The 13,087-nt window shown below is 44.3% G+C and overlaps 1 protein-coding gene across 1 annotated transcript; it reads left to right on the top strand.

The window, feature by feature from the left end:
- The first annotated feature begins 1,888 nt into the window (after window positions 1-1,888).
- LOC133124450 (inhibin beta B chain-like) lies at window positions 1,889-12,809 on the top strand. Its single transcript, XM_061235673.1, has 2 exons — window positions 1,889-3,124; window positions 10,220-12,809. The coding sequence occupies exons 1-2, from the start codon at window positions 2,737-2,739 to the stop codon at window positions 10,996-10,998; spliced, it is 1,167 nt and encodes a 388-aa protein (XP_061091657.1). The 5' UTR covers window positions 1,889-2,736; the 3' UTR covers window positions 10,999-12,809.
- The last annotated feature ends 278 nt before the right edge of the window (window positions 12,810-13,087 follow it).

Here is a 13,087-nt window from a genome sequence, read left to right as displayed (position 1 = left end):
ACTAACCTAAATCAAGGTACCTCGAAGTCTTTAAGAAGCAAATATTTTTAGAAAGCACAAGGATTGTTTCCCTAGGTATTTTCCTTCGAAACAGAGTTCAGATATACTGTTTCTTTGAAACATGCTGTGTCCACTGCATAATGGCTGGTTAAGAGTTTTGTAGTAGTTAAAGCGCAGTCATCTCGTTTCAGTTTTAGTGTCTGCAAAAGTTCCCTCATGTTTGGAAAATCACACGATAGCGAGTAAATCAAAGAATTGGGAATGTACCTCCGAGGTTTCAGTAATTCCAATGTTTAAGTACATTAACTGGACGGTAGGTGGTGCTCTTTGGCCATAATGTTCCGCTTTTAGCGTTCCTTATTTCCCACGTTCAAACGTAGCTGCACATCAACTGCGTATAAAAACGCCTTGCATAAAAGTGACGATTGATTAAATTAGAAAAAAATACGATATTTAGTATGACGTAGGCATACTGAAATTTGTGTGACGTTAGGTGTCGTCTGCGCATTTAAGAGGCATTTCAAGTGTAAAGTTAGATCCTCAAAACATGAATTTACACAGCACTTTTGTACTGAATTAGTACTGAAAAGAAACACTGAAAATAAAAGAACATGAGCGTGATTACGCAAAACTACTCTCAAATTGATAGAAGTTAGGCTATCTAAGAAGAATTGAGACTGTCTGTCCGCAAGGATCAATGATACAAATGCTTCTTTGTTAGTGAAAGAAATCACTGCGAATTGCAGTGAAAATAAAACAGACCTCTGTGTGTTAGGTGGTCACGTTTTCTGTGTCGGGTTTAATTAGCTAAGTAGGCAGGAGAGCAGTTGGAACGCCACGGTTAGCACAGTGACCGCGTGTCACTGGCGCCCCACTCCAAACTTTATAGGTTACCTGAAGGCAACAAAGAATCGCCTCACATCCTGCGGAGCGTTCCCCGCCAGAAGTTTATGACACCTGAGATGTTTGCTGTCACAAGGGATGGTCGAAAATAGTACCACTACAAATGAAAGGGGCCGCAGCTCGCTGTCAAAAGACTTTTCATATTGGTTTCGCGTTCACAAAAGATCTCTTTAACCGCCTAATTAAAACGTTCTATTTGTACCGACACAACGCACTGGAGGCTGATTTTCATTATGAATAGTGATATTTCTTCATTATAACCTATGGGAATATTGAAACCGTTACATCGATTTAAGACGGGTAGACAAAATAAGTCGACTGGAACCATTTCAACAATAACTGAGCAAAACTGAGCAAATATATATTTAAATTACGTTATTGTGTATTAGGCTAAAATTATTGGTCTCCAGTAAATGTATGGCAATAAATGCAGTTGCTATGCAGTTGCTACAGACTGAAAAAAATGTGAACAGATAATGTCATAAAAAACTTCATATAATTTTAGGATGTCAATTATATCTCAATATTAGCCTAGTCAGTCATTTCACAATGGCCAGTGGTAACTTTTTCAACAGCAGTCTACCTTCTAATTGATGTTCTCTTTTGAACTGATTTTGTGTCATTAATATCGAATATACCTTCGAACGCCAGGATTGGTCGTAGGACAAAGTCTCCCATATGAGTTATAAGTATATAGGCTACGATCGAGCTACATCATTTGACGATTTCCCTCTCGTTGTTTTATGTGGATGTTTTTAAATATACCCAGATCCATGTATGTCTAGTACTGTAAATCAAATGAGCTCAGGTCGCTATTTTCCCTTAATATTTCCTCTGCGAGACTGCTGCACAAGGAAGTTAGTTTACCTTAGCCCTGGGCATAATCCCTTCTAAATACCAAGAGTCCAGTTGGTGGAACGTCACGTGGTTTCTACTCCTGTATAAAAAGTTTCGGTGTATTGTGGCACAATGTCGTGACTGAAAGGAAAAAAGCCGATCCGAAGATTACATCTTTTTTGCTAACGCATTTAGACACACCGCGGGACCAGTTCGCAGATCGGAAATTAAAAATCACTTGTTTCAAACAAATGCGGCAAAGATCAAACAGAAGAAATAAGTGGATGGCGAGTGACAAACTGGATTCTGCAAACCGCGAAAGGGGAGAAATGATTTAAATGAACGGCTCTTTTTACCCCTTCTCAACCTGGAATTTCCGCTCAACAGTCTTCGGAAGCTTTGCAAGGCTAAGAAGTTTTTTTTGTTTGGTTTATATGCTTGTACTCGCTTATTTCCATGTTTCTGTTAAACCATGGCGTGACGCGTCAGGCGCGCTAAAGTGCCATTCAACTGCTATAAAAGGTGCAGATTTCAAGTTCTCTGGTCAACATTCTTTTTCTGTTGGAGTTGCACTTGGAGGCTATAAGTCAACTTGTTCATTCACTCAGACAAATCTGAGACCGAGGGCAAAGCCACTGTGTGCTGTCCATCTGAGTTCCATTGATTTGCATTCCAAATGACCAAAGACTGAACCGTTTATCAATTTATCAAAGAAAATGAAAGGAATTACTTTCTAGCATGAATATTATTATTGAATCGTATCAATAGCATATATTGCGTCGCATGGGAAACGGAAAGATATTGGACAACACTATATGGACTAGATTTGATAACGAAACGATTTCCTTTTCTCAAACTAATTTTAGTCCTTGGGGGTTATCCAAGGAGTTGGGACTTAACTGAGAAGACGAACTTGAAGATTCTTCTGTATACTCAGTTGTGACTGAGACTCAAATACTTTATTTCCACTGTTGGGAATAACTTTTGAAAAGGAAAATGAAAAGGTGTTTTGTTAAAGTGGCTTGCTTTGTGGCTTGCGTACTTTCAATCCGCTGTACGCCGGCGCCTGGGACCGAGACTCAGACGGTGTCCCAGGATACGTGCGCTTCATGTGGGCTTGGACAACCAGAAGAATCGGGCCGGATGGACATAGACTTTTTGGAAGCAGTGAAGAGGCATATCCTGAACAGGTTGCAGATGAGGGAAAGACCGAACATCACTCACCCCATCCCGAAAGCTGCGATGGTGACAGCGCTGAGGAAGCTTCATGCTGGGAAAGTGCGGGAGGACGGAAGGGTCGAGATACCGAACCTAGACGGACACGCTACCTACAATAATGAAGTGCAGGAGGACACCTCAGAGATAATCAGTTTCGCGGAATCAGGTGCGTAAAACATCAAGCAAAACTTCTCATTCCACGCACATTGTATGTTTGAATATCATGATGATACAGCGCAAACGCATGCTTACTTACAGGTTTTAAAACCATTAGTATAACCAACACTGCTTGCTACAGGGTCTTCTGTCGCGAAAGGGTTAACAAGAAGCTGGTTCATAGTCGGTCACATGCATTGTCACGGTCAAGTCGTTCCTTGCGTTCCGACTCTGGATATTCCTAAATGAAGCAAAAACATATTAACCTACTACTGTAGGCTACTAGTCGCCCAAATATTAATTAATACCCCAAATATTAATTTATTTCAAATGTCAACGCAACATTTGTTTTAAATTTAGGATAGCCCTAAACATCAATGACCAGGGTCATTCAGATGGAACTTGAAGGTTTATTCTATCACAAAATTAGCTGTTTAAACCTCGGGTCATTACAGTGCATTTGTTGTAGTGTTTATGATTTCTTAAACTTGGCGGTACAGGGCAATAATCTCCCAGCATCCCCGATATGCGAATAACTCAACGAGTCATCCGTGCAGGGTGCTCTGAAATGTTGATTATAATACATATATTTTCCTTGAAATATGATATTTTAATGGTTGTCAGATGTCTAAATTGGCCCTTAATAATTGGTGGAAGAACGGATACACTCACTGCCTCTTGATGAAGACAGTGAAGTCAGTCAGAGAGGGGAATAGACTTCAGCGCATCGAAATCATGTATGCAATAAAATCTAAGAAATACTTTGCAATGCACTAACTGTTCACAAGACAAGGTGTGTCAACGTAGATTCGATTTAGTGTAGGATTTGTTCACATTAATGAGAATTTCCCATAAAGCAGTATTTATCTGAGAATAAAAAGCTAATGTAATAGCGTAGCCCAGTCCCCAATTGGCGATGTCTATTCTAAGAACCTCAAATGACCCCTCTCGTTGTCCAGGGAATAGAGTAGATGCTTTGAATCTCATTTCAGGAAAAAAGCTGCGCTGCGGCATCAATGCACCGATATATAAAGCTCCCTTTTAAGGGAAAAAAGAAACTTCAGCTGCCCATTTACTTCCATCCGACTCCCAGGAACGCTTATATAGCTGATGCAAAATAGGTTCTTTCCCCCAATTCAGAGATGATATACACCCCTATTACTCACAGCACGTTACCTGCAGACTAAAATAGTAATAGTCAGATAATACTGCATCACATATGTTTCATCACACACAAGGCATTTTGCGATTTAATAATAAAATTACAATTATTTAATATTTTAAATGGAGAAAACGCGCATTGGCGATCTCATTTAGCTACCTCTGATAGAATAGCCTTGATATATTCGTGACATTCGAGTGCAGTTATAGAGGATTCCGAAGAGCGACCCGCGTGCCAGCTACGTCATGTCATTGTTTAATTTAAACTATTTAAACACGAATGCAAAAATGTACAAAACGTAGCCTATTTCAGTTGCGTAAGGCGGGAGCAAACGATTTGGTGTCTATATCGGGATTTCTTGAAGAATGTTTTTACATTTCAAATGTTCTCCAAGCCCCTCGCGTTTTCACATTATTCACAACACCTTTGAACCTTTGTGCTGTATTCGGCTGTGGGATTGGCTCCGGCCCCCTCTCTCTGACGCGGGGCCAACTGGCATTAACCTGAGTGTGGTGACTGCCAGGCGGTCATGGCGCTGTGACAAGCTCCAGGGACAATTTGCGGGGACGCCGCAGAAAGGGGACTTGAAATGATCAATGGTGCCACCTGCTTAGCCCATGTGCGTTCAACTGTTGCCACTCGGAGCGGAGAGACGCTTGTCTTTTATCGGCTCCATTGCCCCAGAGCCGGCGTTAGCTGGGATCTCTGGCAGAAATAAGAACCCTGCCCTTATTGGACACGCATCTGCCCCGCTTTTGACTTTGAATGGGTACTTCGTTCACAATGGGTTTAAGTCCCCGTTCATTTTCTTAACACTTTCGAATCGAATGGGGTTGCGTTTCAAGTGCATGGCCAACTCTAAGCTTGTAAAAATCGTAACATTCTAGATGGAAACTCAGGGGAATGCTATGTATCTTGACTTTAAATTGACTGTGTAATTGATTAAACGAAACAAGGATACACTATATATAACTGCAGTAGTCAAATACGCTACATCTTACATTTTACTTTTGCAGTGATGCAGCAAGCAAGTTCTCATGAAAGAACGATGCTCTCAATGAAAATGAGAACTATAACTGAGCTCAAAATTGAGCTGTCTAACCAATCCAGCACACTCACACTAATTGAGTTTTAATACCCAGAAATAAAAACACAATAAAATAACAGTGTTCAGGAAACCTTGGGCAGAGCAGCTTCTTTCCTTTCTTATTGCAAGTAACTGCAGGAATCACCTCTGTTGCCTGGTATCCAATAGCAGTGAATTAATTCACTTTTGTGCTTTTATCTGAAAGAAAGATCACTGGTCACCATTCAAGGTGAAACCACAGAGTCCTGCCGAAAGTTGTAAAACAAATGTTTTTCACGGTCCAGTTGGCCTGGGTAGAATTGTATTTTTGGGGCTTTTTATTTGCAGAGATGAAAGTCTCAGTCAGAATTTGTAACCCCATAACAATCAGTTGCATGTGAGAGGGCTTCCAGAATGTTCCTCAAGGCTTCAGTAGCTTCAGGACCATACTTTCCTGTGCTCTGCACTCTACCCCCTGCTTAACCCCCAAATCCCCCCAAACTCCCAACCCCCAACTCAAGCCTCCTCTACCCCTCCAGTTATTGTGTGGTTGCCAGTTTTTAAATGTTATCTTCTAGGATGCAGCTGAAACCCCTCAATGCTTCAGCCACCTTGGGGATGATGAGGACCTCTGCCAGTTCTGTGGCTCTGCTAACACCCGTGGGCAAATAGTGAGAGATCCTGTATCTCTGCTATCATCGAAATGGAGAGGACAGGCACGCTTGCCCCCTTTTGCCCCCTTTTCCCTGAAATCCTAAAGTATCAGTGTCAAATATTGGATTAGGACCTGGTCATGCCAGTTTAAAGAGACCCATCGGTCACATAGGACTCTTTCCTTCAAGAGGAGAGTTTGTTGTTGTGTAACACATCTTGCCTGACCTGGTTGTAGGCATTCTTGTGAGGGGGGAGGCAGGGAGAGGAGAACAGGGGGGCAGGGGCTTGGCTAAGGGGAAAACAAATAAGTGCAGAAAGGGGTCAGGGGGCGCCAGTGTTAGGTCATGTTCAAGGCTTCGTGAGTGTGATGTGAGTATACCCCCCCCCCCCGCAGCCCCGTGCAGTTCACCTCCAGCCCCGGTGACCTCACAGCGGAGCCTCCCTGCTTGTTTTGCTGGTGTCCATGGAGGTGCCGGCGTGTGGTCTCCTGCTGACGGAGACGTTGAGTAATGAGATGGAGATTACCTGCCTTGTGTTGTGTCGCAGTGCAGGCAGGGACACGCCCGGGCACTGGAGGGCCCACCCAGGAACCGTCCTGCCCTTGCCTGCGGCACAAGTGCTCAGCACTTGGAGGGGCCTGCTGACCCTGCAGACCTCCCTTCCCCCTTCCCTCTCTTCTTTTCTCTCCTCCCACATCTTTCCCCCTCTCCTCTCATCTTTCTGTTCCTCTTTACCTCCTGTCTCCTCTCCTATCATCTCTCCTCCACTTCTCTCCTCTCCAGTACTCTCCTCTCCCCTCCTCTCTCCTTTTTCTCTCCTCATTTCATCTTCTTCCTTCCTCTCCTCTCCCCTCCTCTCTTCTCTCCTCTTTCCCCCTTTTCCTCTCCTCAAATGTCATGTAACAGGAGGCTCTTCAGACTTGGATCAAATATGTAACTGATTTGGATTCAAATACTTTTATACACTTTACAATTGCTCCATGCAAGAGCATAGAAAAGTATTTGAATCCAAAACAACGATGTGTTTGACCCAGGTCTGGTCTTCAGCGTGGTTCATCCCACCTGTACTGGCAAACCTGTGGTCTGCTCTGAATAGCTCCATTTTGGCAGCTGTTGGCTTCTGCAGTCTGAGCTCAAAAGGGGGTACACTAAATGTTGCTGCTCAAATCAGGCCTGAGGTTGTTATCAGTTCTCTACAGCTGAACTGATAAATCAGGTGGAAGCAGGTGGAACTCTTGGTTCTATTTTGTGGTCTCTGAAGGGGCTCAATGAGTAGCTCATTGGAGTATGCAGCGTAGCCCAGTGCTTCAGCATCAGGCCGAATGCGTTGTGCAGATGTGGTCGGTGCCGAGCAGTGTGGTGGCAGAGCCAGTCCTCAGCTGAAAAAAAACAGCCCAAGCTAGGTTTTGAAACAGCTGATTGACCATTTCAGACCAGCTCCCTGCTCGACATGGTTTAGCAGAACCCTGTCGGCACTCTCAGTGTGTCAGAAACAGGTTTAGCTGGTTGGCCATGGTTTAGCTGGTTGACCGGACCAACTCCTGGCTGGAGCTATGCTTTGAAACTGCTAAAACACCAGCTAGACCAGGTTTATGATCAGCTCGCCCCCTCCCCTCTCTTCCCCGGCACTATGTTGTGAGGCCACTCATACCAAAGCCATCGCTGTCTCAGCCCTGTGGCGGGAATCACAGAGTCGGGACACAGGGAGGAATGTGGTGCATCTCTCCAGCTTTACAGAGCCTTTGGAGAAAAGCTGTGGGTATCTACTGTCTGGGTGAGAGGTCTGCTATGAGGAACAATGGCCTGTAAGAATCAATTGCTTAAAATCTCAACTTTGTTTTGGTTCATATACTGTATACAGCTTGAACCAGTCTGGCCATTCTGACTTCTGAACTGTCACTTTTTCGCATTGTTCTCTGTGAATTCCAAAGACTGTTGTGCTTACAAATCCCAGGAGACCAGCAGTTTAGTCAAACCAGCCTGTCTGGCATCAACAATCATTTCACGGTCAAAGTCACTAAGATCACATTTCTTTCCCATTCTGATGTTTAGTCTGAACAACAACTGAACCTCTTGACCATGTCTGCATGCATTTATGCATTGAGTTGCTGCCACATGATTGGCTAATTGGATATTTGTATAAACACGCTGGTGTACACATCTACCTAATAAAGTGGTCACCGAGTGTATACATGCAGTGAGCACTTTATTTGGTATTTATTACACTTATTTTTTAGACTTATTGGTCTTCTGCTGCTGTAGCCTATCCATCCAGAGGTTTGATGCATTGTGCGTTCAGAGATGCTCTTCTGCATACCACTGCTGTAATGCATGGTTATTTGTGTTATTGTCACCTTCCTGTCAGCATCAACCAATCTGGCCCTTCTCCTCTGACATCTCTCATTAACAACACATTTCTGCCTGCAGAACTGCTGCTCACTGGATGTTTTTTATCTCTGCCAACTCTAGAGACTGTTGTGCAATAAAATCCCACAGTTTCTGAGATACTCAAACTGCCCTGTCTGGCACCAACAATCATTCCATGGTCAAAGTCGCTTAGATCACATTTCTTCCCCATTCTGATGTTTGGTCTGAAAAATAGCTGAACCTCTTGATCACGTCTGCATGCTTTTATGCATTTAGTTGCTGCCACATGATTGGCTGATAAAATATTTGCATTAACAAGCTGGTGTACAGGTCTACCTAATAAAGTGATCGCTGAATGTATATAGGGTGTACAGTTATATCAGTGAAATATACCCTCACGAATAGCAGGGCTGCCAGGTTTGAGTAGCATTGTGAGGGTGTAAATCACAGTTAGGGGGGGGTGGAGTAAACTGAGTGACAGCTAAAGTAGGTCATCCATTAGGGCCAGCTGTTGACACTGACCCTGTCAAATCAGTTTGTGCAAGAAGGGATGAATTAATCATCTCATCCAGCCCCGAGAGGTACCCCTCCCAAACACCCACCCCCACCCCGACACCCACCCCCTTCTCGGGATTACAGCTCAGATCAGATGAAGAACAGAGGGATATGTTTTTTTGTTTGGTCCAGCTTTAAGACTGTAATGCTGTGATTAGCAGAAGAGGGAAAAAAAGACACAGTAAACTGCAAAGACAAACACTGTTGGAAAAAGGCACCCGGGGAGCCGGTGCTGACTGGGTAAAAACGCTCGCGTCGAGCAAACGGCTGGTTCTTCTTGCTCGGCTTGTCGGACTTTGGCGGTAAAAAAAGGGCACACTCACCGTGCCAGGCTGGTTGTGCCATCGCAGGGTGCATTGTGCCCCTGTCCCTAAGACTCACTCAGCTCCAGGTTCTCAGTGCGTTCACAGTGAACCCTTTGAACCTTCTCCTGGTCTAGCCCACCCCAACTGCACTGCGCACCCTGATTCTCGGCCAAGCGGGCCTGACCTCTCGACACCAGCCGTCATGGCCGGTCCCTCAGAGTGGGCGTGGGGAGGGGGGAGGGGAGCCTCTGTGTGGTGCTATTGGGTTCTGGGCATTGCCTCTGTCCGCCCAGCATCCAGAATGAGTCCAGTGTAAATCTGTCTGTCCGGTGGTGGTCAGTGTTCGCGTCATCGGCTGATGGGTCCCTTCTCTTTGTGAACAGGGGCCAAGGCAGTAGCTACACTGCATGTTAATCAGACCTGGGTCAAATACGTAATTGTTTCGGATTCAAATACAATGCTCGATTGATCTTGCCTGGTGCAAGAGGACCAGAAAGCTTTGGGTTTGCACTTTCTGAGTATTTCTTAGGTTCCAATACACTAGACAAGCTCAGTAAAGCATATAACAGTATTTGAATCCAAAGAAATTACTTACATGACCCAGGCCCGGTTTTAATGTTGACCTGCAGCGAGGTCTTCTTTGTTACTTAGTTTGGGACTGTATGCTGAAATGTTCCTCCACTCTGAATAATGCCTAATTTCAGCCAAGGCAACAAAAATGTCTGTGTTTCCTGAGGCTGATTTTCTAATTCAATGCATGCGGTAATTTACAGGTGATAGGAAAAAGGGAAGGGGAACAGTAATATTCAACAAATAAAAACATGGTCAGGAAACAGTTTAGTTAACATGCCATTAATCGATTTTAAAATAAAATAAGCAGTTCCTCTGTTAAAATGAGCCAACCATGTGGAAATGAGTTGAACCTGAAGCAGGATTTTGTCCGCTGTAAATGCAGACCAGGAAGATAATCTGAAGCCTCTGTTCTCTTCTCCCGCAGATGAACTGTCATCGTCGAAGTCCAGCTTCCACTTCCTCATCTCCAACGAGGGGAACCAGAACCTGTACGTGTCCCAGGCCAACCTGTGGCTGTACTTCAAGCTGCTGCCCTCCGCCTCGGAGAAGGGCTCCCGACGCAAGGTGACGGTGAAGGTGTACTACCAGCAGACGGCAGGCGCGGGCGGGCGGTGGGGCCTGGTGGAGAAGCGGGTGGAGCTGAAGCGCAGCGGCTGGCACACCTTCCCCCTGACGGAGGCGGTGCGGGTGGTGTTCGAGCGCGGCGACCGGCGACAGGACCTGGACGTGCGCTGCGAGGCCTGCGAGGCGGCCGCCGTGCTGCCCGTCCTGGTCGCCCCCGACGACGAGTCCCACCGGCCCTTTCTGGTGGTGCAGGCGCGCCTGGCCGACGGAAAGCACCGGATCCGCAAGCGCGGGCTGGAGTGCGACGGGACAGGTGGCCTCTGCTGCCGGCAGCAGTTCTACATCGACTTCAGGCTCATCGGCTGGAACGACTGGATCATCGCCCCCTCCGGCTACTACGGGAACTACTGCGAGGGCAGCTGCCCGGCCTACATGGCGGGCGTGCCCAGCTCGGCCTCCTCCTTCCACACGGCGGTGGTGAACCAGTACCGAATGCGGGGCATGAGCCCCGGCTCCATGAACTCCTGCTGCATCCCCACGCGGCTCAGCACCATGTCCATGCTCTACTTCGACGACGAGTACAACATCGTCAAGCGCGACGTGCCCAACATGATCGTGGAGGAGTGCGGGTGCGCCTGAGGCTCGGACTACTCCCGGACTCCTGTCGACGGGGAGCAAGAATAACGTTACGAAAATAATCATAGTAACAAAGTAATATTTATGAACTTTTTTCTTTTTGTACTATATACATATATATGCGTGTATACACACAGACACATAGATGTTCTCTACTCATGGACGCACTTACATGTGTGCGCGCGCACATACACTTACACACACACACACACGCACACACACGCACACACGCTCATGCGCATTCACAGGCACGTTTGAACACTTGTGTACATATATTTATGTTTGTTAATATCCTCTGGAAAATATGTCCTATAAGTTCCGCCTGCATGCACGCAAGCCAATCCCAATGTTACATATGCAGAGGTGCAGAGGTACCTTAGGTCTTGATGTCAAAGGGATGTATAGGAGAATAGTAATCGTCAGATTATATTTTTCTAGTTTGCCATTTCTATACAAAAAATGGAGAGTTCTTCGACATTCTGATGAGGACGGAAAGAGCCTGAGACTGCCAATGAAGGAGGTTTACCAGACTGCCAATACTCACTTAGCCTCTTTCTAGTTTATTCTCCAGAAAAAATAGAAAAAAAAAACAACAAAAAGCACTGACAGCTCAACACTGAAACAACTTCTCTAGAAAACAACATCAGCACTTCTGACAAGGAATAATACATCACCGCTCTTTTTTTCTCTCCCAGTGAAACACTCCTACAGTATGGCAAATTCAGAACGACCAGAAGCAATGGGAGTTGTCCTGTCAGTTTTCCTTACCTGCCATCTGAAACGTTCCAGTCTCCTCAGACCTGTCTTGGGAAGAGGTCGTGAACTAACACTGCTGCCAGACTAAGTACTGACAGCGTAACCGGACTGTCTCGCACCCAGGAAGTGGAACCGTTAGACATGGTGGGCAGGCCGGCTGTAAATACAGAGAGACGGACCTTGCGTCACATCATAAAGCTTCCCCTGCTCATAGGGTTTGTAGCATCCTTTAAAAAAAGATATCCAATGTACTTAAACAGCTGATGCAAAGAATCTCACTTTGTCTCTTCTCAATCAGCCGAAGTGAAGAGTTGCCATATTGCTCAGTTGGTTATGGAACAGCATAGCACTTGTAAATCTCCTAAAATGCACATTTTATAGCACTTGCAGATTTGAAATGCCTTTTAAAGGGTACTAAGTGGTGCACCTACCCTTGCTCACTGTTCTATTAAAATAAGTGCCGCATGAGCTATGCAATGTATAGTATTGACCCATACCAGACAAACTGAACTTTTGTAGTTTTTAACTTTTATCAATACTTGAATTGTAATCTTTCGCTCTTTCTTCAAAGCGAATGATTGTTACAATGTTTGCACTGAAAAGTTGCGTGATTAGTTTAAAAAAACTGCCATTGAAAACAAAGTTATTTTTATAGAAGCAAATTGAATTCTGTTCAAATGTATTATACCTAATGATGGAACCAAAGAGGCCAAGATTTTAGCTATTATAAGATGGCGAGGCCATCGCATTATTTTGTAAAATACTCTGTGATAATTTGAGAGGCCTAAACACTGTATCAGGGTACAATTTTATGGATTCCATTTTCAGCTCCAAGTCTTTTCTATTTTGTATAGTAGACAAATGGAATATTACATCTTTTTTCATCAAAATTAATTCATTTTCAGTTTTCTATTTAATAAAAGTACTTTTTAGTTCCTGTGCCAGAATCATTTAGAATCAAATAAATGTCATCTCTGTACAGTTTATGTAAAATATAAAGATGCTTTTAAAATATTTTGTTCTTTGTAACTGTTAAGAAATAAAATTCTTACTCTGCATTAATATTGAACTCTGGAGTGTTCTGGTGGGCGGGGGACTCTTTTCTGATAATATATAATAAAGGCTATATTGCTATCAACAGTCTGTCCATAATGCAGCATTTTTAACAGGTGCTACTGAAACACGAGCAGCAAAGGTTCTGTATATGAATGCTTGTGTGGAGGATACATAAACATAACGTCATTTTTTTTCTGAGATTGAAGATTATAACCGTAGCCACATTATTTATTTTTGATAGAATGTTCCCCAATCAAAGAGTAATTGCAGTACTTACAAT

Source organism: Conger conger, chromosome 3 (assembly GCF_963514075.1).
Source record: "Conger conger chromosome 3, fConCon1.1, whole genome shotgun sequence".
NCBI classification, from domain to species: Eukaryota; Metazoa; Chordata; class Actinopteri; order Anguilliformes; family Congridae; genus Conger; species Conger conger.
The sequence above is the reverse complement of the archived record's forward strand: the minus strand, read 5'-3'. Positions and strand labels throughout refer to the sequence as shown.

Bases quoted from the DNA above. Each gene is read 5' to 3' on its own strand.
- LOC133124450 (XM_061235673.1), top strand. From the start codon at position 2,737: ATGAAAAGGTGTTTTGTTAAAGTGGCTTGCTTTGTGGCTTGCGTACTT. The intron at 3,125-10,219 runs GTGCGTAAAACA...CTTCTCCCGCAG, and splicing joins AATCAGTTTCGCGGAATCAG to ATGAACTGTCATCGTCGAAG.